Here is a 25,067-nt window from a genome sequence, read left to right as displayed (position 1 = left end):
TGTGGAGCTAATGGAAACGAAAAGAACCAAATCATAAAATCTTAATATCCTTTTTTACTCCAATATTTGAACCGGCACAAGTTTATCAGAATGTACAAAGTATAAAGGCACACTGTAATTAATACAAAGTTATGTTTTTCAATCCTTCTTTTGCTGCGTCAGATCAATGCATTAACACTTGGGCTTGTGAGTTTTTAACCTTGTTAAAAGTGCTGTGCTTCCATATTACATCTACAGTTAATTGCTATTTTCTCTACTCGTGTTTTTCTACACATAGATCAATGGTTGGCCAATTGCTGAGGCAGTAGAAATCCTAGAGCTGTGCTTGAGGTCAGGATTGAGGTCATCTGTCTGGGTATTCAGGTGTAACATTACATACTTTCACTAAGATTCAACAGCAGCGTGAATGAGGATGACACAGCATGGTCAGAGTATCACTATTTCACAGACCTAGCTGACAGTGCACTCTTATCTGCACGGAAATCATTCTGGCAACTTTGAACCATAAAGATTTTTATTTTTCAGAAAACATATGTTATGAATTCATTTAGGGTACGTTGTAAATAAAGTCCTTAAATTAAAAAAATTAATGATTTGATGTGATGATCTGCAATTTAATAGCATGAAATGCAAATGTAACCTGACTGACAAAAAAAAGCCAGTTAGGTAAATGTGTCTTTTTTAAAACATCAATATCCATTAATATTACAGTACATATCAGGCCAGATGTGCTCAACGATCTGGCAAACTACAGACATTTTCTGTGTGTTTCATCGGACAGTCTTGTCTTGTTGATGTTTTACACCTAGCAGATCACATTTGAGAGACTACTGTATCAAAATAATACTTTGGGGAAAGTAACCCTTGAGTACATGTTTTATAAAGAAGGTAAATTATTACATTTGTCGGCATTACCTGTATTACATTTAAAATATGTCCTGACAAAACTATGTTTTCACCTTATTTCAATGTGTGTGTGTAGGGCCATTCCTCAGCTGTCGGACGGTGATGACAACAAAAAAATGCTTATTTATGCTTTTTATTTCCTTACTTTATTATTCATTTATTATCCCTTATGAATGGGACACTTGTACGTGAATGCCCTGTGCCTTTCTGTAATCTAAATATAAAATGTTCTGCATTCAAATGATCTGTTTCTGACAAATGCATTTGTTGACTTCATGAACATCTCAATGTCAAAATAGAGGATTAAGGAGGAATGTATTTACTGCTGGCCTTTTGGTCTCATAAAGAATGCATGTGCCCAGTTGAATCAATGAAATACATTTCACTTACTACTACACACTATTTCTCAGTCGGCAACCTTTTCATACCTAGAGTAAACAGGCCACAGCAAGGACACAGACAGACTCAGGAGTTTAAATTTAAAGGCAAAAAAAAAGAACAAATAGACTAAATTAGAATTCCATTACGGTTACAAAACATAGAAAGTAAGTCATTAGTATACTGAAAGGTAAGCTTGCAGTCCAACTCTGAACATCTTGATGCAACCCCCTTGTCCATCTGCTGTCAGGATCTGGATCCATAATCTTCTAGATCATTCCGGCCAACCAGGGAGGAAGGAACAATCCTACAGTTCCCAGAATGCACACCAGTACAAACATCCAGAGGAAGATTCGATCAATAACCATGGCAACGTACTTCCAATCTTCCTTCACCTGTTGGAAGAATAATAGAATTGAGGTGGTCTTTTCAAAACTGGTGTCATGCCACATACATTTTACAGGCTGTCAATTTCTGCCCTCGATTGATTTCTTGGATGAATGGCTGATCTTTTTCATTACAAGGGAGCCGTCTCTTAAATGTCAGTCATTCTTGGCCCATGAAAAATTCAAGGGCAAAATTGTCAAGCCTTAATTGTTTCAAACACAGGAATGCTCTGACAGGGGCTACAATATGCTTCATGGAGCATGAACAGCAGTCATACATTTTAAGAGTCGGCGTTCAAATTCCCAATACTATTTTCAAGGACCCTATCTGTCTCCAAATTCCATCTAATCAATCCTTTAAATTTACAGTCACATTTTAATCATAGTTTGTCTTCCAGTAATACATTTCAAATAGCTTATAAGCAATTCTTCTAAATTGTAAAAAAAAACCAAAACAATGGTCTGGTTATGATTCAAAATAATAAGGAACTCATTTTGCCCCTCATGAAGGACACTTGAAAAGACATACGCTGTTAAATTGAGAGCAGCCATCCATGAAATATGAATGGATCTAGAAAGAAAAGTCTCCAGTCTCATCTTATCAGAATACCTCAGAGCTTTGCCAGCTATCTACTGTGTTAACCCCCTATTTTCACTTAAGTTTTATCATTTAAATTGATCTTGTCTAATTTGAATGAAATTAAAACATGACTTGGCATAAAACCCTATTTAAACCCTAATAATTTCTCTGTAATATTTGTCTGTACATAGTGTAAATGGTTATACCAGGCACAATCTGTAGCTAGGCGTCTCTTCAGGGGATTATATGCTTTCAAATGTTTGGGGCACTGATGAAGTGGACTTTCAAGATAATGTTAGTCAATATCTTGCCATTTGGTGTCCATGGTCCCTGTGTAATAACAACTATGCAATCAAAGCTCTTTGAAATGGCAGTAGAAACCCAGAGAGAACATACTATTAGAACAGGTCATGGTAGATGTTGACTTAAATTACTTCAGGGAGATGAAGTTGATTTTATAAGAACTCACTGAAAAGTCAGCATCTTCAGCCCTGAGGTGATCTGCGATGTATTGCACCCCCTCTATGGCCCGCCTCATCGCTGGCGACATCCTGAGAACCATAGAATCCGGCAACCCTGGGTTCTTGGCAACTTCTGTGGATGAATCTCTGGCTAGGTGGTCCACGGACACCTGTCTCCTCTGTCTGGAGGTCATCGGAATCCCCAGCCCCTCCCCACCCCCGTTGCCTCCCCCAGCGTCCAGACAGCAGTACTGGAAGCTGTTTGAGCGACAGCGGTGTGCAGCTCTCTGCGGGGGCTCCACGTGGTGATCGCACATGTGCTCCACGCTGAGGGAACGGCCTTTAGGAGCCAGCGTCCCAGGCTCGTCTCTGGGCAGGGTGTGGAGGGGTCCCAGGGGCAGGGGGACAGAGGACGACGAGGGGCCAGAGGAAGGAGGAGAAGTGGAGGAGGGGGAGGAGGTGAGTCCCAGTTGCAGAGGCTCTTCCACGAGCATCGAGTACTGGCTGGATGGGGATCGGCAGAAAACCTGGGGCTTCATGGGATGCTTCTCCAGGGGTAAACCCAAAGGAGGAGAGGAGGTCTTTGGAGGGGAGGCGACCTGGATGTTGGGGCTGTCGAAAGGGGTTGCTGGAAGCATTTGTCCCTGTTGCCCCATCTGACTGAACTCTTTCTCCAAGCCCAACCAAAAGGTTGGGGAGTGACTGGGACCCGCAGGCTGGTGCATCATCTCTATGAGCTTCCTACAGTTCTGCTTGGCTGTCGCCGGGGGCCTCTTCATGAACAGGACCCGGGGAATCAGGTCCAGGAAGACCCTCCTCACCCACTGGGGCATGCCGTGGGTGCGCGGCGACCGGTGGTGCACGTTCAGCACAAACACGGTGATGATGATGGACAGAGTGACGAAGATCATGGTGAAGAGCAGGTACTCCCCGATGAGGGGGATGACCAGGGAGGTGGAGGGGATGATCTCGGTGATGAGGAGGAGGAACACGGTGAGGGAGAGGAGGACGGAGATGCAGAGGGTGATCTTCTCCCCGCATTGCGAGGGCAGGTAGAAGACCAGCACGGTGAGGCAGGAGATGAGCAAGCAGGGGATGATGAGGTTGATGGTGTAGAACAGGGGGAGTCTCCGGATGATGAAGTAGTAGGTGATGTCCGGGTAGATCTCGGTGCAGCACTCGTATTTCTTGGTGTTGTACTTGCCCACGGCGTCGATGATGACCCACTCGCCGCTCTCCCAGTAGTCCATCTGGTCCACGTTGCTGTCCATGCTGATCAGGTCGATCTTGGCACGGTCGTAGGTCCACGAGCCAAACTTCATCTTGCAGTTCTGCTGGTCGAAGGGGAAGAAGGTGACGTCGATGGAGCAGGAGGACTTGTAGATGGCCGGGGGTGTCCACTTGATCCTGCCATCGTAGAACAGGTGGGCTTTGGTCAGATGGGTCACTGCAAAGTCCCCGTCAGCGCTTTGGGGACAAAGAAGGAGGTTGAAGAAGCTGCTGTTTGGTGTCTCGGTGATGTGAATGGACTGACTGTGCTTGGGTTTACACCAAGCTTGTTAGCGACAAGAATCAGGAGGTTTGCAAATGTCACATTCACCGTTCATAAGACATGCATTACTGTAAAATACCTACTGAAACGTGCTGTATGTATTTTCACAGTTTTTGGGCTTAAATCAACTATGGCTGAACAAATGTTGCGTTCAAAACACATTACACAAAACTAATGAAGACAAACCACTGTTCAATTATTGGTGCATGTGTTTATATTTCCCTTGGGTTGGAAGCATGTATCCCCAATTGTAATATGCCTGCTGCCAATCATGGATTTAATTACTACACACAAGTAATCAACTGAACTCTGAACTCAGTGCTTGTGTTCTACAACATGTTTATTTGTTATTGGAAGTAAAAGGGCAAATATATGCCATTCTCATAATAAACACATTCACAATATATGATGTACCAAATGAGTGGCGTGCAGCAGTTATTGAGATGCTGTCGCTAACCCCTATTTTGTAATGTGCTTGCAGTGTTAAGAGAAAAAGAAGGCAGTAGGCGTCAGTAAAAATGATCCATGTTCATTGTAACCCATCCAAACACATCCAATAACATTCCATTTCCATCCTGTGATTTCTAGACTAATGTATTGCTTGGTACGATGTGCTAAGTTTTGTTTATGACCAGACCCATTAAGGTCGACCTGATTTGCATTTATCTTCTTCGTATTACATTTCGACATTGGCTCAGGACAAAATATTTGGCGCAATAATTATCTTTAAATATAAACGGCAATACACTTCATCTTTAAGTGGAAATTTCTTTGGATCTACATTAGTCAGTCTGGCATTTAGAGACTGAACATTACTGTAAGTAAGTAATGTCAATAATACTTTAACAACTTTGTGCAACCCAATGAATCTGTTCCTAAAACTGATTAAAAGAAGCTTACTACAGTTATCAAGAACAGCCCACATCTGAGTTATATTAAGCCCTGTTTCATACTATCATCTGCTGCTTCATAACAAACAAATCAGGGAGTCAGGTGGCTGAGCGGTTAGGGAATCGGGCAAGTAATCCGAAGGTTACCAGTTCGATTCCCGGATGTGCAAAATGACGTTGTGTCCTTGGGCAAGGCACTTCACCCTACTTGCCTCGGGGGGAATGTCCCTGTACTTACTGTAAGTCGCTCTGGATAAGAGCGTCTGCTAAATGACTAAATGTAAATGTAAACAAATACATAAAACAGTGTGTTACAGTGTGTTATAAAAAATATCAGTCATTTCCCAACGAAACTTGTGTGCCAGCAGTCCTTACTTGTTGTACAGCACAATGTCTGGTCTCCATATGAGCTCTGAGGGGATGCGGATTGAAGTCACGTTCTCATAGTCCTCTGGGTTCCAGCGAAGCTTGTAATCGTTCCACTCCTGAGGGAGAGGGAACAGGAAGCACATCAAGATCTTCATCCTGTCACCTAGGATTTATCACACTACCTACAGTTCACACCCGCTCTCACTGTGTAGCCAAACACCAAGGCAATTACACACCCCGGCAAGTTGATATTACTATTTGTGTGCCGGTTATGCACTGATGATATGTTGCTTTAGATAAAGTTGTTAGGTAAAATGAATAAAATGTACAGTCAAATGTGAACAGCAGCTGGTGTACTATCGAATCTATACGCACTTGTTTCACCCAGACGTTTGTGGTCATCATCTGGTTCTTTTCATCCTGTGTTCACAGACAGACAAGGTTTTGTTGAATCACATATCACATCACAAAACTCTCCCAGGACCAAACCCCATGATGCTGCCATCTCCCCAAACTCGAGGAGGCAACACGAACAAACGCATGAACAATTGATAAACATATACAGCTATTTATCAAAAGAAATTAGGTGGGTTTCCTAGGTCTGTTCAGTGTGATAAGGAATGGAGGATTCCTCAGTATCTCTGGAGTAGAACTGTCAGCACTCTGCTATCTCCAGCCCCCTGTTCCCCAGCCCTGTCGTCCTGTCTCAGAGGCTACACAGTGGAGCGCTCTCTGGGAGCAGCGGGCTGCTCGCTCTACCCAGACTCCCCCTCTCCTCCAGACAGCAGCCAGGCGGGTGTGGAGAGCCCGCATTTAATTATGTGTCAACCTCGTAACCAAAGTTCCCGGGAGGATGCACAGTAAACAAGTTTAATCTAAAGAGCTGAGTTAATGAGGAAGAATAAAAAGGCTGAGAAGACGATTTTTGTATTTCTTTTTTTTTGGGGGGGTGGGTGGGGTGGTGGTGGTGGGTTGCTTTTAAAACGCAGCACATTGTTGTGTAAATATCTTCCACCTACAAAGTGAAGCACGTGTTTTTCTTCAGAGTACACGGATCAAGAAGTTACCTCATTGAGACTACAAGCTGACTAAGCCTGGGGGGGGGGGGGACCATGTTCTGACACACTCCACAGTGGCGGCAAGACAAGCCGAACTCGCAAACACAAGCAGAAACACACTGAGAGGTCTCACCACGTCGATGAGCTGAGCGATGGAGAGGCCGAAGTGAACCAGCACCACGTCGGAGATGTTTGCCACGGGCCGGGACAGCTTGTTGTAGCGCACAAACAGGTTCTGGAGCAGTCTCTCCTCCGCGTGGGCCTTGGGAGCGCCCAGCGGACACACTGGAGGGAGGAAGGAGTCCGGGGGGACAGACGGAGGCCACAGTTAGACACAACTTGCCCACGTCGACTTATATATCGACTGAACACCAGCTCCTACTGTGGCTCACACATTGGTGTTGACTTTTGTATCGACTGAATGCCACCTATTACTTTGGCCCACTGATAGCTGTCGACTTTGATCTCGACTGAACAATGCCAAGGTGAAATAGAACAAAATGCCTACACAATAGCTACAATACCACTAACTGTTCTGGAAGCTACTTTAATTATTGTTGCCTGTCAGTTATATTCTTTGTCTGTATATTCTAGTTGTTTTGGTTTTGTTTGGTTTTGGTCTTTTGGATACAAAAGGAATGCCTGAGTGTTGAGATGTAATAGAAGCTGAGTGTATCTTCACATCAGCAATCATTTCTTTCTCCTGACACTTGTCTCCACCAGCTATTTTGGTCCAGACTTTTATTTGCTTATCTGACCATTAACTCTTTCTGGGGTCATTAATATTATAGCAGTCACTCTTCTGTCACAAGTCAGAGATGGGTTTTCTCCTTGCAATACACTCTCTTTGTTAAACCGCTACATTTAAATTGAGTAGAAAACACTTAGCAACAGGGCTGTCCTCATCTAAAAATAGGGAACCATTAAAGCCAGAATCTGAGAGGATAAACTTACATTATTGCAGATGTCCCCCCAACCAAAGCGGCAATATCTATAATGAGTTTCTTTCAAGCAGACAGGACACTCTGCTATGGAGAGGAGGTGTAATCTAAAAGTGGGTGACCTCTACTGTACGTAATACTGACATATGGTAACTCAAGCCTGTATCAGATGAGAAGGAGCCAATGGGACCGGAGGAAGAAGAAGGCCTGACGGGAGCAAAGAAGGGAATATGAATCCCATTCTGGGGACGTCTGTCACGTATCCGTGGTGATGTGCTGATGGAGCGACCTGATGAGACGCCTCCCTCCGCCCCTCTCCCACCCCTCTCACACCCCTCCATCTCTCCATCCCTCCATCTCTCTATTCCTCTCTCTTTTTTGTTCTTTCTTTGGGCTCAGTTGAGGGAACTCAATTACACGGCTCTTTTTCAGACCCTTCTCACCATACCACAGATCAGAACCTCACGAGGTCTAGGAACAATTAAGGGGACATCACAAAGCTTGGGGCAGGGACATTTTAAATCTTTCTTTTTTTGGGGGGGGGGCACTCTATTGTCATTTACAATAGAGTGCATCACATTGGATGGATGATTTTAATTACAGCTGCAACCCACTAAGTAACATCTATACATCATCACGTTGAAGCGCTGTGACTGGACATCATCCTTAATCAGAGGTGCCTATACTCGTTAAGTATTGACGTCAAATTGGAAACACAGCTGGACATCACTTGGTATGCTGGCTGCGCTCTCCTCTCCTCCTCTCTCAATCATAGCTGATGGGCTGTCCTTCACTTGCCTGAAATCTGGCATCCTCCTCTATTTTTAAAGGCCTGGGATCAATATCTTATTAGATATATATACTTTCATTTTGCTTTCTTCCTGTTTACACCTGAGTCTGTCTGACATGGCCAAACACTCTGACAACCTTGGAATGTTTTAGAACTTTAGAAAAGAAGTAACTGTAAAGTAGCTGTTTGAAGGTGTGCTTTGGCTCATAGTAATATCCCTGCTTCATCACTCGAGGGAAGAAAGTGATGGAAATCAATCATAGAAAGTTAGAAATATCTATGATGATAGTTAAATAACAACTCAAATAATGACTCCAGTGTATATATTATATGAATACAGACTGAATAATTAATAAGTAAATGCATGTCCTGAAGATCCAATTTGTTTTCAATAGTTGAAATCAGGAAATATTTATATGGAGCAAAGGAACCACGATACATACTATTTAATCTTCTAACATATCTCATAATTTCCTGAAAAGTAGATACATAAGTCTGTAAACAAACAACACTGCAGCAAAGCGAGCAGATTTGCAAGCAAAATATTTCAGATGTGTTTAAATTCTTCACCATTTATTCTATTTTAATGTGTTTTGTCTTTGTTCTCCATGCCAGGAAGTGATGTCGTGCTGCAGGTGAAGGTTCCATTGGATTATGATGTTCGTGCATCAGGTCACCACTGGTGGACCCAGTTCTGTCCCAGTTTGATAAATGCTTTTTCATTAACCAATATTGGTTGAGCCGCATATTACAATATGAATATACTGATGCAAATAAGTGCTGCACCACAACCAAACACTTAACTCTTATTGCTAATCTAACAGTGAATGTGGAGACTGCTTTTCGGAGACTCCAAATCTGAGTTAAGATCATTCTAACCCAAGGCTGCAAAGCATGCAAACTTTTCAACAGAATGGAAATTGAATGACAGTGGTTCTACATGAACATTAAATAATGACATAGATAAATCATCATGGGAACCACTAAATATGTTCACGGTCATGATAACACCAACTTCACATCTCACAAACCATCAACAAAGTGGCAGTACAAGTACATTTCAAGGCATTTCTTTTTTTTCCCTTTCTTTTTTTACAGCGAATGCCAGAAATATTATTAGAAAGAGAACAAATATTCAAACAGTATTTACCTTGAGAAGGGTGGACTAAGACAAGCAAACTCAACATCCGTAGGCACCTGGTCAGATTCATAGTGGAAAAAACAATACCCGTTTTCCTTCTCTAAACTCCCTCCGACATTTGGTGGTCGTTCGTCTCCACTTCCAGAAGGATAATCCTCATTCAGAGAGCCCAACAGCCGGTCACACGAGTCAGCAGCCTCCAACTCAGACAATGCAACAGATGGCAAGAACCCGCGGCAGATATACAGGTAGGTACTGTAGGGTCTTCAGAACGCCTTCAACCTGCAGAATGAAGGGGTCATGTCAATCTGAGTGGTTGTGGAGGACAGGGCAGTGCTCTCCATCTCTCTTGAGGCACTAATCAGATCAGCATGAATATGAATAGCCACGAGCGTCCTGCTGTTTTTCCTAACTCCACATCCTAACTGACTCCTCGATCTTCCCTCCTTTTGAACAAGTGTGGTTTCTCATCCTGTCCTCTTCTCCCTGCCTCTCTCTCTTTCCCTCTCTCTCTTTCTACCTTCTCCTCTCTATGTCTCCCCACCCCCTCATGCCTCTCTCTCTTTCCCTCTCTCTCTTTCTACCTTCTCCTCTCTATGTCTCCCCACCCCCTCATGCCTCTCTCCCTCTGCTCTTTTCTCCCTCCCACCTCTTTACCTACCTCCATGTCTCCGCCTCTCTCACCCTCTCTTGTTTCTGTTCTCTCTCCACCCCCCTTCTCTCAATTCCCCCCCCTCTCTTGTTCCTGTTCTCTCTCCACCCCCCCTCTCTCAATTCCCCCCCCTCTCTCGTTCCTGTTCTCTCTCCACCCCCCCTCTCTCAATTCCCCCCCCCCTCTCTTGTTCCTGTTCTCTCTCCACCCCCCCTCTCTCAATTCCCCCCCCCTCTCTCATTCCTGTTCTCTTTCGACCCCCCCTCTCTCAATTCCCCCCCTCTCTCGTTCCTGTTCTCTCTCCACCCCCCCTCTCTCAATTCCCCCCCCCTCTCTCGTTCCTGTTCTCTCTCCACCCCCCCTCTTTCAATTCCCCCCCCCCTCTCTTGATCATGTGCTATCTCCACCCCCCCCTCTCGTAATCCCCCCCCCCCCCATATCTCTCAGTAAGAACAGTGTCAGTGCTGGACTTTTGAGACCAGCTTGTTGTGCATGTGGTTTGGAGAATTATTTATTGGCAGTGTGTGCACTTTTTTGCATTTTAGCATGTGTGTTGAGACCAATATACAAGACTTGTTATCATGCTTTTGTGTGAAGGACTGTGTGTGTGTGTGTTTGTGTGTTTGTGTGTGTGCTTGCTTGTGTCAGGGACCTGTGGACCTGTCAGAGACACCTCTGGGTTTGGGGCCACACACTCTCACCACACACACACAAACACAATCCCTCAGCTCCTTTCCCTCTTTCGTCCTGAACAATACCATCATCTTCCTCCCTCTCTCTTTCCTCTCTCACACATCTGACTCTTCTAACCCCCTGTCTGTGGGCTGTCTCAAATCTCTCCATGCAATCTCTCCACTGCAGATAAAGATTCACTTCTTCCATGACCTCCAAATGCTCCTCCACCCATCCAGCAGTCTCACGCGTTTCCGCAGTTGTCACAGACATGAGGCAGGCTCCATCCAGTTGAATGCCAAGGATGAGCTCAGAGACCTGATTCCTGCTCTCACGAGGGTGAGCTCGCGTCACCTCCACAGCTTATCAGTCTCCTCTTCTCTCCTCACTTCACAGAGGTTTTAGAGCGGAGGTGTCAAAAGAAGGTTTGACTGTGTGCCGAGATAATTCACGTGAAATAAAGCTTGATTGAATAGTTATTTACAGTTTTTCACAATTGCTAAAACACATTCTTGAAACAGTCACCCATTTTCTCAAAACTGTAAACACAAAACCTCATCTTCAAGCACTATTTACAAAACCTCTGAATCCAAAACAGATTTACCTGTCCTCAAAATCAAACTTTCGCCTCAAAACAGATTTACCTGTGCTCAAAATCAAACACTGCTCTCAAATCATAAACAAAGTGATCAAAATGATATACACTATCAAGCAGTCAGTAAACAATACACCAAAAAATTGAAAACACATTGTTCAAAACATATAGTCCTCAAGGAGAAGTACATTTTTACGTAATCTCAAAACAAATTTCATATTTATCCGTCATTGTCTTTTGATGAACGAAAACATGTTCTATCATAGTAGCTCAACATTTATCAGAAATTACTACTCTGCTTTGCTCTTTGCAATTTTTCTTGTTCTTTCTCCTCCTCGTACCCCTATACAGTACTGTACCCTGCATCTCACTACTCACAACTCACTCTTGTTCTTTGTTGATATGAACCTGCAACCAGTCTAAATCTATTGAGCAGTCAGTACTGTTACTGTAACAAATGGAAAGTACAATGTTCAGGGCCATACCATTTGTTCATTGTACAGAGCCTACAATGCACTGTACTACAGTATACAATACTATACAGTAAAAGTGACAAAAATCAAAGGAGTAAACATGTGATCAATGTGCTTCTTCTTGTCTTTGGGCTGGGTCAGGCCAGAGCACTTTGTCAACATCACAAGCAATATTTTCCCACCTTCAACAACCTGTTTGCTCTCTGAACTGGCTTGTATTGGTTGTGTCACATCATTTGAAACAAGTTAAATCAATTTTGAGTGGTTGTGTTTTGTCAATGACATGTTTTCTCTATTTGTATTTGATTGTTGCCATTTGTGTTTACCAGTATGGATGACATGTGCATTAGAGTGCAGAATGTTTTTTGAGAATGAGAATGTGTTCAGAGTGTTGCTGAAAAGTCTAAGTGAGATCTGCAAATTGTGTTTTACCATGTGAAATGGTTTAAGGTATTGACAACAGACTGCACAATTAGCTACATGAGTTCAGGCAACTGAGAACTTTGTTCAGCCAATGGGTTTTAGTGTTTTAGCAATTGAGAAAAACTGTAAAATGAACTTCTATTGAGGCATTCCTATTGGAGAGCTTTCCCTTGGTTTCAAGATGGACTGTTTCAAACTGCGCTTACACAATAAAATAATGTTTTCAACTGGAGTTATTTCTTTGTCAGATAGGCTACCACATTTGTTTTTGTGCCCACAGAGAAAAACCTCCACAATATATGTATTGATTTTCTTCAAACCAAAGACACACTCTCAATCTGGCTATGACTAACACCAAGTTTGACAGTTGAGTAGATCGCTTTCTCTTCCGACATGGCAGGGTCCTGTGTGAGTAGTCTGACCATCTGGAACTAAAGAGAGAGAGAGAGAGAGAGAGAGAGAGACAGAGAGAGAGAGAGAGAGAGAGAGAGAGGGGAAGAGAGAGAGAGAGAGAGAGATATTGATGAAGGATGTGTGCATTTCTGAGCAGGCCAAAGCAGCTGGAGTGGATAAATTCAGGAATTGTGTTTGTCTAAAGAAAGAGCAAGAAGTACAAACAGGCCCATTAAGGATGACAGATGTAAACATACCCCCCCCCCCACACAAACGCACACACACACTGGCTATGACCACTGATGAGACAGGCCATCTGTGGTTCATTCTGGATGGTTGGGGGGGGGGGGGCAGGTGGGACAAACAAGAGGGAACAGGGGTAGAGGGGGTCGTCTCTGTTTCATTAAGCCGGGGAGGGGAGAGCAGTGAGGGATTCACCTTTAGCACTGGGCTCCTTACTAATTCAACAGGCGTCCAGAGCAGGAAGGCAATGTGGACCTCACGAGCAGATGAAGCGACGAGACAGCGCGACCTTCCGCCGCCACAAGACGGCAGAGCCCGTTGACCTGCTGTATCCATGGCGGCACACCACACAGTGGGGGGGAGGGGCGGAGGGGGGAAGGGGGGGAGGGGGTAGTTGGCAGCTCTCCAAAACGTCAACAATCTACACCTCAACGCCAGATGAGGAAAACCAATCCTGTACGACGGGCTGGCCCTTGTCTAGCCCAGTAGTAAATCTGTGCTAATCTAATCATCCGCACGACAGGTAACCGTAATAGTTCTAATCTTGTTCTTGCCTCCACCTGAAAAGGTCTAGCTGGTTTGAAGAGAGCTGCATTTTCCATCCTGCGAACATCTTTAACCACTGCAACGCCGTCGACACACAGCAGTCTAGCTCAGATCAGTATTCCAAGTGTCAGTATCAGTATATTTTGTCTAACTGTGTCCCCACTGGTGTAATGATAAGGGGGTGGGGGGGAGGGGGGGGGTATGGATCCCATGTTATTAACACAGCAGACTGCAGTCATGAGGGGGAACCAGTGAAGGTTTCTAGAATTATTGACAGGCTCCTAACGCAGAGATGCGTCTGTTCTGTTGACCAATCAGACCACAGAATGTTTTTTCTGACACCAATCTCTCTCAGCAGAGCTCCTCGGAGCACCTGGATGATGTGTTCACCAGGGCTGGCTGCACTCAGAGAGCCTGTTCACTTCACTGACTCACCTAGTGTTCCTCACACACACACACACATTTCTACGTGCAGACACACGTGCCTGCGCACACACGTGCACAAACACTGGACACGCACACGAGAGTACCCGCGCATGCAAGCAAACACGCACTGAGGCAAACATCACATGTTCCAGGAGATGCATCCAGTTGTAACTAACTTGATCCATCTTATCGACATGCTAATTATTAGAATCAGCTGTTCTTAATTAGGGTTTGGGTGATAACGACAGGATGGCAACTCTCCAGGATAGGTTTGGTCAGGGGAACCAAGCCCACCTGCCAGTCACAAATCCTCTCCATAGGAAGAACAACAACTGCAGTGTTTCTGGGCAGAGGTTAACCTATCTCCAAGTGAGATGAATTTGTTGTCGTTTTTTTGTTTGTTTGGCTTCTAAAATCCTTATAAATAAAAAGATAATTGATTTAAATGTTGAATTACTTCAAGCAGGACAACATCAGACTAGCGGTCAAAGCAGAAGTCAAAGTTATCCCCTCAGGCATGAGGGTTAATGCCATCTTGAAGCTGAGAGAGGAGAAAATATTGACATGCTCCGATGCCAAGCCAAAACACACCTGGAGAAGCCCAGAGGGTGGTCTAAGATGAGCATGAACAGGTGGCAAGACAGGGCACCAGCTCAGAAAGAGCCATCTGCTGCCCACGTAGAGGACAGCTACATCAAGACTGCCTCAGTAAAGTTAGGAATAATAACAACTACACGTTTCATTTACGAGGTCTGGGGCTTTACAGATGAGCAAAGAGGTGTTTCTTTTCTTTTTCAAGGAGAAAAACAAAAGATTGGTACCGTTTGGTATTGAAGGAGTTGCACTTAAACAAATGTATTTTTCTCCCAATCCAGTGAGGAAGATGTCTCCTAGCGATGCGAGTTCTTAAGTCACCTGGGCGTCGGATATTCCATTTGCAAATCACTATCCGAGTCAGAGAGAGACAAATGGATTAAACCGGGACTGTACACACAGACCTTGGCTTTGACCTTGGCAAATATATCTTCGTACATATACATACCATGTTGACCCGATATCTTGAAATAGAAACATACATCACAGTATCACAATGAATGTTTGAAACCAGTTATATTTCAATTCACAAGACTTACTTACTTTGGAAAACACTGTGTCAAGAAACTTACCTAGAAGTTTACAGATGCAGTGTTCAAAATCCATTATTTAATTAATGACTATCATGAAACAGCCATTCTCTGGCTTTAATTTAGTGATAAGAGTTAATAGTTTGTTGACTTACAAAACCGTATAACACAACCTCTATTATATTTTATATAAACTGATGACTTAGTGTCTTTCTGATTCAGATTAAGTACGTTTCTATTTAACAGGGGTGATTATCCACAAAAAAGGGATCCGTGAACCATGAAACAACCTAACTTCTTCTAAAGTGGAAAATGTGGAGTCAGGCTAGTCCAATAACTTTGTTGGTTAATTGCTTATGCTATTGCATAAGCAATGAGTTTAATTATAAACTACCCCCCCCCCTTCTCTTTCTCTCTCTCTTTGTCCTCAGTTTTTCCATTTCTCCCTCCATTCTTCTAGCCTCTATCTCTCTCCCCTCTCCCTCTCTCACTTTGTTTGAGACTCCAGGTGTCAGTGTGACCCTGGAGGGTATAATCTGACAGAAAGACAATATTGCTTCGTATAACACTCTGTTTGCTTGATAGAGTATGAGAGGACTGTGGGCGCAGCATAATCACAAATGGGAAATGAAACACCAGAGACAGAACTCTTCGCACTCTCTGTGTACTTACCCGGTTGGTCTTCCTTCGACGAGGACCCTGGAGGCTGTTAGTTAGTTCTCCCTGACACAGATGTGGTATCTGTCAAGACAACTAAACATTCCTGAAGTCGTCTTTTGCAGGGCACTGGCCAAAACTGAGAGAACAAGCATGTTTGTGCCATCAACGCTGTAAAGTGAACTCAGTCATCAGAGGCTTGAATATGAGCTTTCGTCAAGTTCTTATTTTGCAGATTAAAATGCATAAAATTGATTTTCCAGATGGGTTTCCCCTTCTGAAATGTGTATATATATTTTTCAGAAGGCTACACTGCAAGAAAATAAGGATGATACATTTATTTCGTGGCTCCATTTCCACGTCATGTGACCACAGAAAGCAATATGCCCGGGGCTGAAGAGGGGTAGGACAGCCTAGTACAACGGTGTACCATGTGGGCTTGGGAGGTATGTTTTCTCTCTGGTGTGTTGGCAACATATGAGTTAGAAAGAGCTGAGGATGTTCCACTGGGAGTAACTGCGGAGGTGCGAATGACCGTCTCTTTTCTGGAAAGAAAATTCAATTTGGAGTTCTCATTTCACCCACAGAAGCGATTCGAGTGAGTGTGATCACGTTGGCATGCCAACATTGTGCACTAGTATTACAATAAGCTTTGTAATCGCTTTACAGTGAATTGTGCTCAGATTATTATCCTTGCAATATGCAAAACTGAAGGGGGTCGTATTTTCTACAGAGGAACGAATGTGTTGCTAACACACAACATACAACAGAAACATGTCGACCCATTTCAAGCAAAGCATAGTTGCTTTCATTCCCTTTAACGACAAAAGGGCTATGATGTTTGACGAAGAAAATGTTTAATTAATGAGACATCTGTGAAATGTCAGGTGAATTAGAGAGAACCCCCCCCCCCCCATGCATAATAGGCATCGTTTATCTCAGGTCAGAGAAGGCTGTACGCTAACCCCAGGCTTCCCAGGATCCCCGGTCCTCCCTGGGGCGCTGGAAAGACCCCCTCATCCATCACAAGACCAAGGTGTCAGGCCAGGGTGGCAGGGAGACCCCGGAATACGTCTGTGGGGAAGGAACTTTGACCCCAGGTTGCTTATCCCACAGTGTGCACCAGCAAGACTTGCATGGTTGTCCCAAATGGTGATCCATCAATGACATGATCAGTTCCAGGGACATTTCAGCAGGCATGAGCCTATTAGCCTGATTGTGCTAACCAGCACTGTATGTAGCTAGTTGATTCACGTGTGTGTTGAGTCCACTATTGGGGCTCCTCTCTATTTTGCAGTCATTCTTTAGAAAATGACAGATTTCTGACAAAACAAACACAAAATAAGTGACTGATATACATATAGAGCTGCTTTATCTTACATAAAAACACATTCAAAAAGATGAGGTCAGACAAACTTCACTTGGTACTTTTCTGATTCAAGCTCCAGTTCCTGTTCCCCTGCAGGGTACGGACAGGATCTAAAACATCAAAAAACACGATTTAATATTCAGCTCTTTAACAAACAGCACTCTAATTACAAGTTGATTAAATACTCCCTGGAGAACTAACTACCATGATGGGAAAAGCTCAAAATGGCTGCCTTTCCTTTCCAGTACCCAACAAACAACAGGAAGTGGAGCTCCTCTGAGAACGATGTGGAAGTAATTTAGTTAATATTTCAGCAGTTATCGACTGGAGGGCTTGTTAGCCACTGTTTCCAGTTTCTCTACGTTCAGCTGTTGAAGCTGTTTCTATGCCCACAGATTGTGTGTAATAGTTCTGCCTGCCAAAGTTGAGCTTAGGTTGGTGAAATGTTTCTGTCACCTGCTGAACTGCAATTGTTTACTTTTTAAAAGCCAGAGAACAAAATATAACTGTCATTTTAAATATTTTCAGTTCAGCTAGGGTCCATTATAAGCAACATAAACAACCTCAAACGGGCTCTTCTCACATAGGATACCCAGGTGAGTTATGCTAAATCATTTCCCATGAGAAGTATGTGACATCTAATATTGAAGCCAAGCCTGGGAAGCAGTAGTGCTGGGAAACAATAATCCAGCCTCTCAACACCTTTCCACTGTCTTCATTCCACAGACACACACCCCGCATGTACAGGATGCACAGACACACACACACACCCTCACTAACCTACGCAAACAAAGAAAGACACAAAAACAATATTGTTTTTAAGCTGAACCAGCAAGGTTTCCTCAAAATTGATTTTCTTTGAAACCGCTTGACCTATAACATGACCTGGTATGGTATACGTGAAACCCAACCTTTACTGAATTAAAAAAGTGAAGGTGATGATAATGTGATGATTGTAAAACTTTGCACTGCGGAACATTCAAGCATAAACAGCTGTCTATCACCTGGGCCACATAACTTGCTATCACTCTTCCTGTCACTCCGAAGAGGTTGACGATCCAAAATCCCATCATCCAAAACCCTACAACTGGCCATTACGATGTACAGAGTAAAGTAACGCGTCGATAAACCAATTAGTCTTCAGCTCATTGAACTGTCAGACCAACAGCAGTGATAACGGCCAATGCCGTTTCCTGAGTCAATGCCTTTCCTGAAACACTACCAAACACTTCTAACCACAATGGACAAGGGAAAGTTTACACATTTTAAAGTTAGTCCAAAGTAGCTTTACACAAGATTCACTTAATCATTGTAATTGAATTCAAGTCTTTAAACGTGCACTAAGCAGGCTATCTTGGGTATTCTTGTCAACAGCGTTGGTCTGGAAAGTTTAGACATAGGCTAATCTCGTGCAGGGGAGCCCTTTCTACAGATGATCTTTCATTCATAAGTAAGAGTCCATGTGGAATTGAGTGAAGAGAGTCTTTGTGTACAGAAAAGGCAAACAAACTTGGAAAATAACTGAATAAATAACATAAAGAGCTGGGGAAGCTCCTCCTGCCTTCTTGGCTGTGTGCTGGACAGCCCCACGATACAGTACTGTACCAGACCAGGACACAGTGTTGCCATGGGAGCCATTAGAATGAGTGCATGTCTCAGCGATTTTTGTTGTAGGCAATGGATGGCCATAATAAAGTTTTTTACTTAATGTCATGCAATACTTCCATATCTTAGTATGTAGAGTTTAGAGTGTGATATTCATATGTGATTTATGAACTACTAATGCAATGCCCGTGCCTCTGATGTAGCTGGTTATTAAGATGTTGTTTAGACAATTTGGTGTTAACTGAATGGGAGCTTGGGCACGTTTGCATAAATGGTGCGTGTTAAGCAATGACTGAAGACAGTTTCTGCTTTGTGGCTTGTGCTCTGTATTCTCACCCTGAAGACTGCACTGATAATGTCCGGATTTGAGGATTGTAACCAAAAGGTTTAAACATTACACTGCTGTTACACTGTTGTTACACTGTTATTGTGTCATTGTTACACTGTCATAACACTGTTGTTACACTGTTATTACACTGTTGTTACACTGTTATTACACTGTTGTTACACTGTTATTTGAGGGTTACTTGAGGGTTTAGGTTGGTTGGTTGGTAGGTTGGTTGAGGGGCAGTTCTATGGGCATATGTGAAGCCCACAGTGACATGCTTGCGTGTAAAAAGGGCTATACAAATAAATTTGATTTGATTTGATTTGTTATTACACTGTTGTTACACTGTTATTACACTGTTGTTACACTGTTATAACACTGTTGTTACACTGTTATTACACTGTTGTTACACTGTTATTACACTGTTGTTACACTGTTATAACACTGCTATTGGGTGTGCTTGCCTTTGGCAACTGTACAAGGGAATGCACATGTCTCACTAGAAGAAGTAGCGACCACCAGTCTAAAACATGCCACAGGCATCGCTCTAGGGTCATAATGTAATGAGCCATTTGCAGTTTGTGTAAAGCACTGATTGCATTAGACCTTCTGCTCTGCACAGTCCCCTCTGGACAGCTGTCCAAATACAGACTGCAGCAAGGAACATTTGATAGTGACCGGCATTTCAATGATAACATTGGAGGAAAAATATATTATTTTCGGGGGGTATTGAATACCTAAAATATTTTGAACAGAATGATATATTACCATGTACTGTATCCCAAAACTGCCCATGACAGTATAATATTTCACAATACTTTTCCTAAAAGTGTAACAGTGTTCAGATATAAAGTTTTGGAACCAACCAGTGAGCAGTTGTTATGGATGTTGACCAGCTGAGTGATGACCCATAGACTTATTTATTTTTTAGTACCCGTCAGCACACTTCTTGCAATAGCTCTTTTTAAAGACAGCCTCATCTTTGTAATTACAACCTGAATAGTCAAGTGCGGCCTTAATCACCAATTCTGCTTAATGGTCTTTAGGGTCACCCTCTCTCTTTCTTGATATATCCCAGCAGCTTTACCAGAGTAAGGTATCCCCCAGGGCACTATACATCAACATAACCCATCCTCACCCATTTTCAATCAACTGCTGACTTTTAATACGAACTACACCAATGTCAATGTTCACAGTCAATGCAAATTAACATAGAAGAGCAAGTTACTTTACTCTGTCGTTAATTATTAATTAATTAAAGTGCTATTTAACAATACAACCTCGTTTTTTTCTACACACGCCTTAATGAATCTTTGGCCCTAATCCTCTTGGGCATTTGTCCAGTTGTTCTTTCAGCCTGATGGATGTTGCCTCAGGCTTGTTCAGAGTTCTAACTGCTTTGCCCTTGTCTCATTCACACATTATAATACGTTTTAAATTCTTGATATGCGTTACATCTTGACAAATATTTTCATTTAAATTAAAGAAATTTCAAGGGTATAGTTAGTACAAAACACCTGTTGGAATTGGACGCAGAGACTTTGTATTGCAGACTTTTATCCTAAGGCAGACTTTTATCCTTCCGATGAACAACATCCCACCTGTACTCTCGAGACATTAGACGAGACGGCTTAGTTTATGTGCAGCATGAATCACTCGGTTCAATCAGCAACTGAGATGGAACAACAGGTATCTCTGCTATTATAGTCTGGTGACGTCATATCAGTTTAATTGTCAAGGCAATTGTGCTCAATGTTTCAAGTGGAGCCAGTCTCTGAACCAAGTCAAGGTAAAGCACCCACCTCTGACTGACTGACTTACACCGAAGTCCCCAGACCAAGCCCACAGCTGTGTGATGGCTGTTTTGCACATTCACAAGCCATTTGAGAAGTTTGGTTTTGTTGTTGTAGTCTGTTTACTTCTCCGACTATCCTCATCAGTCATTCATCTGGAGTGGGCTCTGTTTCCTGTGCTGTGGCCTCCAGCTGCGATAATAATTAAGAGGTGAGTACCTGTCTGGCAGCTGAGTTTGAGAAGATGAATGGGACATTAAACATGTACGAGTGATAATTGTGTTGAGGAGGAAGACACGACTTCCCGGAGTTTCCGATCACTCTGTTCTCCTCCATTCCTCCCGCTGTGCTCTGAGACGCGCCATGCACCAGCTGAGACGCACCCGACACACAAGACCTGAGAGACACCTCAGCTCGGTTTGAATGGCAACCCACACTGTGTGCTGTGGTGTGGAGAGAGAGAAAAAAATCCTACAGCTGTGTAAGGAGTAGACGCACACCGAACAAAAAAGACTGCGTGTTTCCGTGGTGCCACATTAAGATACCACTTTGAGTGTTTTGTGTTTTGCAAAGTTTGCTGGTTCAGTATTTTAGGAAAATGTTTTCACATGTTTCTATAGAATATTGCAATACAATAAGGCACATTTCATATTTTTTAAAGCTTTTTTGGGGCGAACATTTTCAATATATGCAAATAGTCCCCTCTTTTACAGCAGTCAATATGCTCTTAAAATCCAATCAGAATGATAGAGTGATTTCACCTGGCTAGAACTAGTTCACACTTTCCCCTGTGCTGATGATAAGACTTACTGAAATTATGTTAGCAGTCATTTTATGCCAAGGCCCAGCAAGCTTTGCAAACACAAATTGTATGTCGCTCCCAATACTTTTGGCCACAGCTGTACATAACCACCCACAGTTCTTCCTCCTCAAACATTTTTAGTACTCATACAAATATCACTAATGCATTAAGGGGCCATATGCTTTACGTCATTTCTCTCAGAGATCCAGGATAGCTGCCTAATAGAGATCTGATCATGAAAAACAGAAACAGCTGAGCAAATGTCTACTGTAATGTGTGCGGCTGACTGGAGCCTCATACTCCATATACCTCATCAGTAAAGACTCGTTAAAAACACATTTTGAATTCAGATTTACAAGTATGCCCTGGCATACTCCTATTGCCATATTGAGGCCTGTGTTTGTAATGAAAGGTTTAAATAAACTTTCAAAGAGATGAGACCACTCTAACCTTATGAAGAAACATTTTGATGAAAGTGGTACTTTGGTGTTGAACACCATTTACGTCAACCCACAATGAATTTCACCACTCCCCTCTTGTCCCTCACTTTAGTTAAGTCTACGTTCTTGAAATAGCTCAACTGGACCCAATCCAGACCTTGAAGAGACAGGTTCCATTACGGACCTTGATTCACGTCTGTCAGACAGAACAGTATGTTCCTGTTCTAGCAGCTATAGATAAATGACAAAGGACCATTTAGTTTACCTTGCCAAAACATTACTCTGTCACAAAGGGGAAAGGAAATCAGCGTTTGTACTTGTTGCATTCTTATGCTAATTTGTTTGCATGAAAGTATGGCTCTGGGATTTCAAGTAGACAGGGTCATAACCCTAAATAATAGCACAGGATGCGTGACATGACTAAGTAAGTATTTCCATGCTGCTTTGGAGGTAAGTAGGGGGTAAGTTAGAGGCACTTAGCAAGTAACACTATCAGTTTCTAAAGTTTAAAAGGGTAGAGTGTATTTTGGCTTGAGCCTTAAAACTGCTTTTCAAAAACAGATTGGACCTAGACTGATAAACTAATCAAACCACCTTCAAAATCTTTGAAGCGTCCGACAAACGTAGATTTTGGAGTGTAAATCCCTTCAAAAGTCAGTATAGTTAAGAGTCAGTGCAGATTACATTGAGCTCAAAATAAACACACTGGAAACGATCCAAACATGGGCAATGATTTCCACCTGCATCAATCGACCAGAACTAAAGTAAGTTTGGCAAGCAATTGTACAGGATGTCACTGTATAGATTAACCTTGGTGGTGAAAACAGAAACAAACATTGAAGCAGGGGGAGTCAGGTGGCTGAGCGGTGAGGGAATCGGGCAGTAATCCGAAGGTTGCCAGTTCGATTCCCGGTCATGCCAACTGACGTTGTGTCCTTGGGCAAGGCACTTCACCCTACTTGCCTCGGGGGGAATGTCCCTGTACTTACTGTAAGTCGCTCTGGATAAGAGCGTCTGCTAAATGACTAAATGTAAATGTCTAAATGTAAGCAGATCACACAAAAACACAGGCTGCAGTCTGTTCAACGATTCCATAAATGTCTGTACAGCTGATTGGTTTTGACCAATCACAGCGACTACTTTTTAGCAGCCGTTTCCATTTTCTACCAAGGATAAGTGTCTGACACGAGCCATCATACATTTAAATGCATGAAATTAAGAATGTCTCCTTCACTGTCATCATTCATTTAGGGCTGTCACTCAAACTGTCTCAATTTGAATGTGAGATTCATTTGACGGTATCAGTTCATCACTTAGCAATAGGGCTAATAGAGATTTTGCTATACTTACTCTTCCAGAGTTTCAAGCTTGCAACATCAGCTTGTATATTTTTACTGAATATTTCACAATGGGACAGGATAGTCCAAGAAAACGCATGTATTTCCCTGGCTTTTGCTTTATCTACAGTTTACCCTAACAGACTAGTCATTAGATTGATTTGATAATAAATAGGTTTATGCTTTAAGTCAATATGACAGATCCATCCCTTTCTCTGAGGAATGGTCGTCAAGGTTGGCCCCGGCAACAACTCCAGGGATTTAGGATCAATCTCATTCTGTAATTGGCTGGGGATGAATGATAAACTTGTCCTTGCTGGATCAAACATACTCAACCATCTAACATTTACTCATTGGAAAATGCCTCAAAAGATAGAAACGTTAATTATGGTATGGTTAGTAACAATAGTTCATTAATTGATTTTTTCATATTTTTCTAAAATGAGCTTTGTGTTATTGTCATGTCTTGATAAAATCTGTTACTACTTTGGAGACATTTGAAAGCCCAGGTTATGATAATCTTTGTATATTTTGAATTCAACACAAAGAATGCTTGTTACATTCTTCTAAGATTGACAAAATTACAAGTGACACTTACCAAAGAGGCAATTTCAGTCATGAAGTAGAGCAAGACTAATATTCTATGCAAATTGCCCTTGTCATTTTCCCCTCCTTGGAAAACACACCGTCTAGGGAGGAATGTGTAATGAATGTAAATGGTGGTCTATGTTAATCAATACCATATAGACCACCTTCATGACATACCACCAACATCATGGATTTGTGTGTGGGTGTGTTTTGTGTTTGTGTACTTGGTGCACATTGATGGGATTAGCCAATGGGAATGCCATATGTATAATAAAAAAAACACACTTACGCCAGGGAAGGGTAAAAGTTCAGAAGGTCAAGGAGAGCACATTGACACAGCTTCCACCATAAACAAAAGAACACTGATGTTCCACAATAGTATCTCTGGGAAGGAATTCTTCCATAGAGACGTATGACTGTAAAGCTTCTATACATGACATCACAATGGATCTCTCATAGGCTCTGGTCACTAATGGATCCATTGATTGTTGTCTCCCATCATTCATCACGACCCACCTCCACCTAATGAGTTCATCTAAACAGAAATCCATTCCCTCTCTGAATAAAATGTCTGGTGTGTGGATCCATTCTGGCTAATGCTAAGTTATATGGCTTTGTCATGGCCGATATAAGGGCCATGCTATGCTATAGTAGCCTGTATGGCTGCGCCATATTGTAGGGGGGCTATTGTTAGAAATATGGCTCTCTTGGCCAAATGGTGACATTAATAAACATTAATAAGTCTGACAGAATAGGATCATTAGGGCATCTGCCTCAGCAAGGATGGCCATCGGCAACTCCAAGAGGATCTCCCTCATTGGCTCATTGCTAGTCCCCATCCCACCACACAATGACATTTCACTGGTGTTAAGCTGATGGAATCCTTCTCCTTTAAAATGATGAGAGCTATCTTAGAATAGATTTACAGCGTATCACCGTTACCTAATGGTCCAGGGGGAGAGCATCCTAGTAAAAGACGAACTGCTGGCTAAGCCTAACGTCGTGATATTGTCGGTGGTCGAGTCCATCAAAAGCCTCAAGAAGGTTTTAACCCTCCGCGTGCTGCTGGCTCAGGCAATCAGGTAAGTGTTCTGTGGCGGGGCTCTAGTTGAAAGGGCAATACGAACAGAAATTGATTGCCTCGTTAAT

General features: G+C 42.8%; 1 protein-coding gene across 1 annotated transcript; it reads right to left on the bottom strand.

Annotated features, from left to right (window-relative positions):
• Positions 1-1,210: 1,210 nt before the first annotated feature.
• chrna4b (cholinergic receptor, nicotinic, alpha 4b) lies at positions 1,211-9,889 on the bottom strand. Its single transcript, XM_062460151.1, has 6 exons — positions 9,462-9,889; positions 6,714-6,865; positions 5,898-5,942; positions 5,529-5,638; positions 2,720-4,178; positions 1,211-1,679 (listed from the first exon to the last, which is right to left on the bottom strand). The coding sequence occupies exons 1-6, from the start codon at positions 9,520-9,522 to the stop codon at positions 1,554-1,556; spliced, it is 1,953 nt and encodes a 650-aa protein (XP_062316135.1). The 5' UTR covers positions 9,523-9,889; the 3' UTR covers positions 1,211-1,553.
• Positions 9,890-25,067: the final 15,178 nt, after the last annotated feature.

Source organism: Osmerus eperlanus, chromosome 4, assembly GCF_963692335.1.
Source record: "Osmerus eperlanus chromosome 4, fOsmEpe2.1, whole genome shotgun sequence".
NCBI classification, from domain to species: Eukaryota; Metazoa; Chordata; class Actinopteri; order Osmeriformes; family Osmeridae; genus Osmerus; species Osmerus eperlanus.
This window is presented reverse-complemented; position numbering and strand designations above follow the sequence as displayed.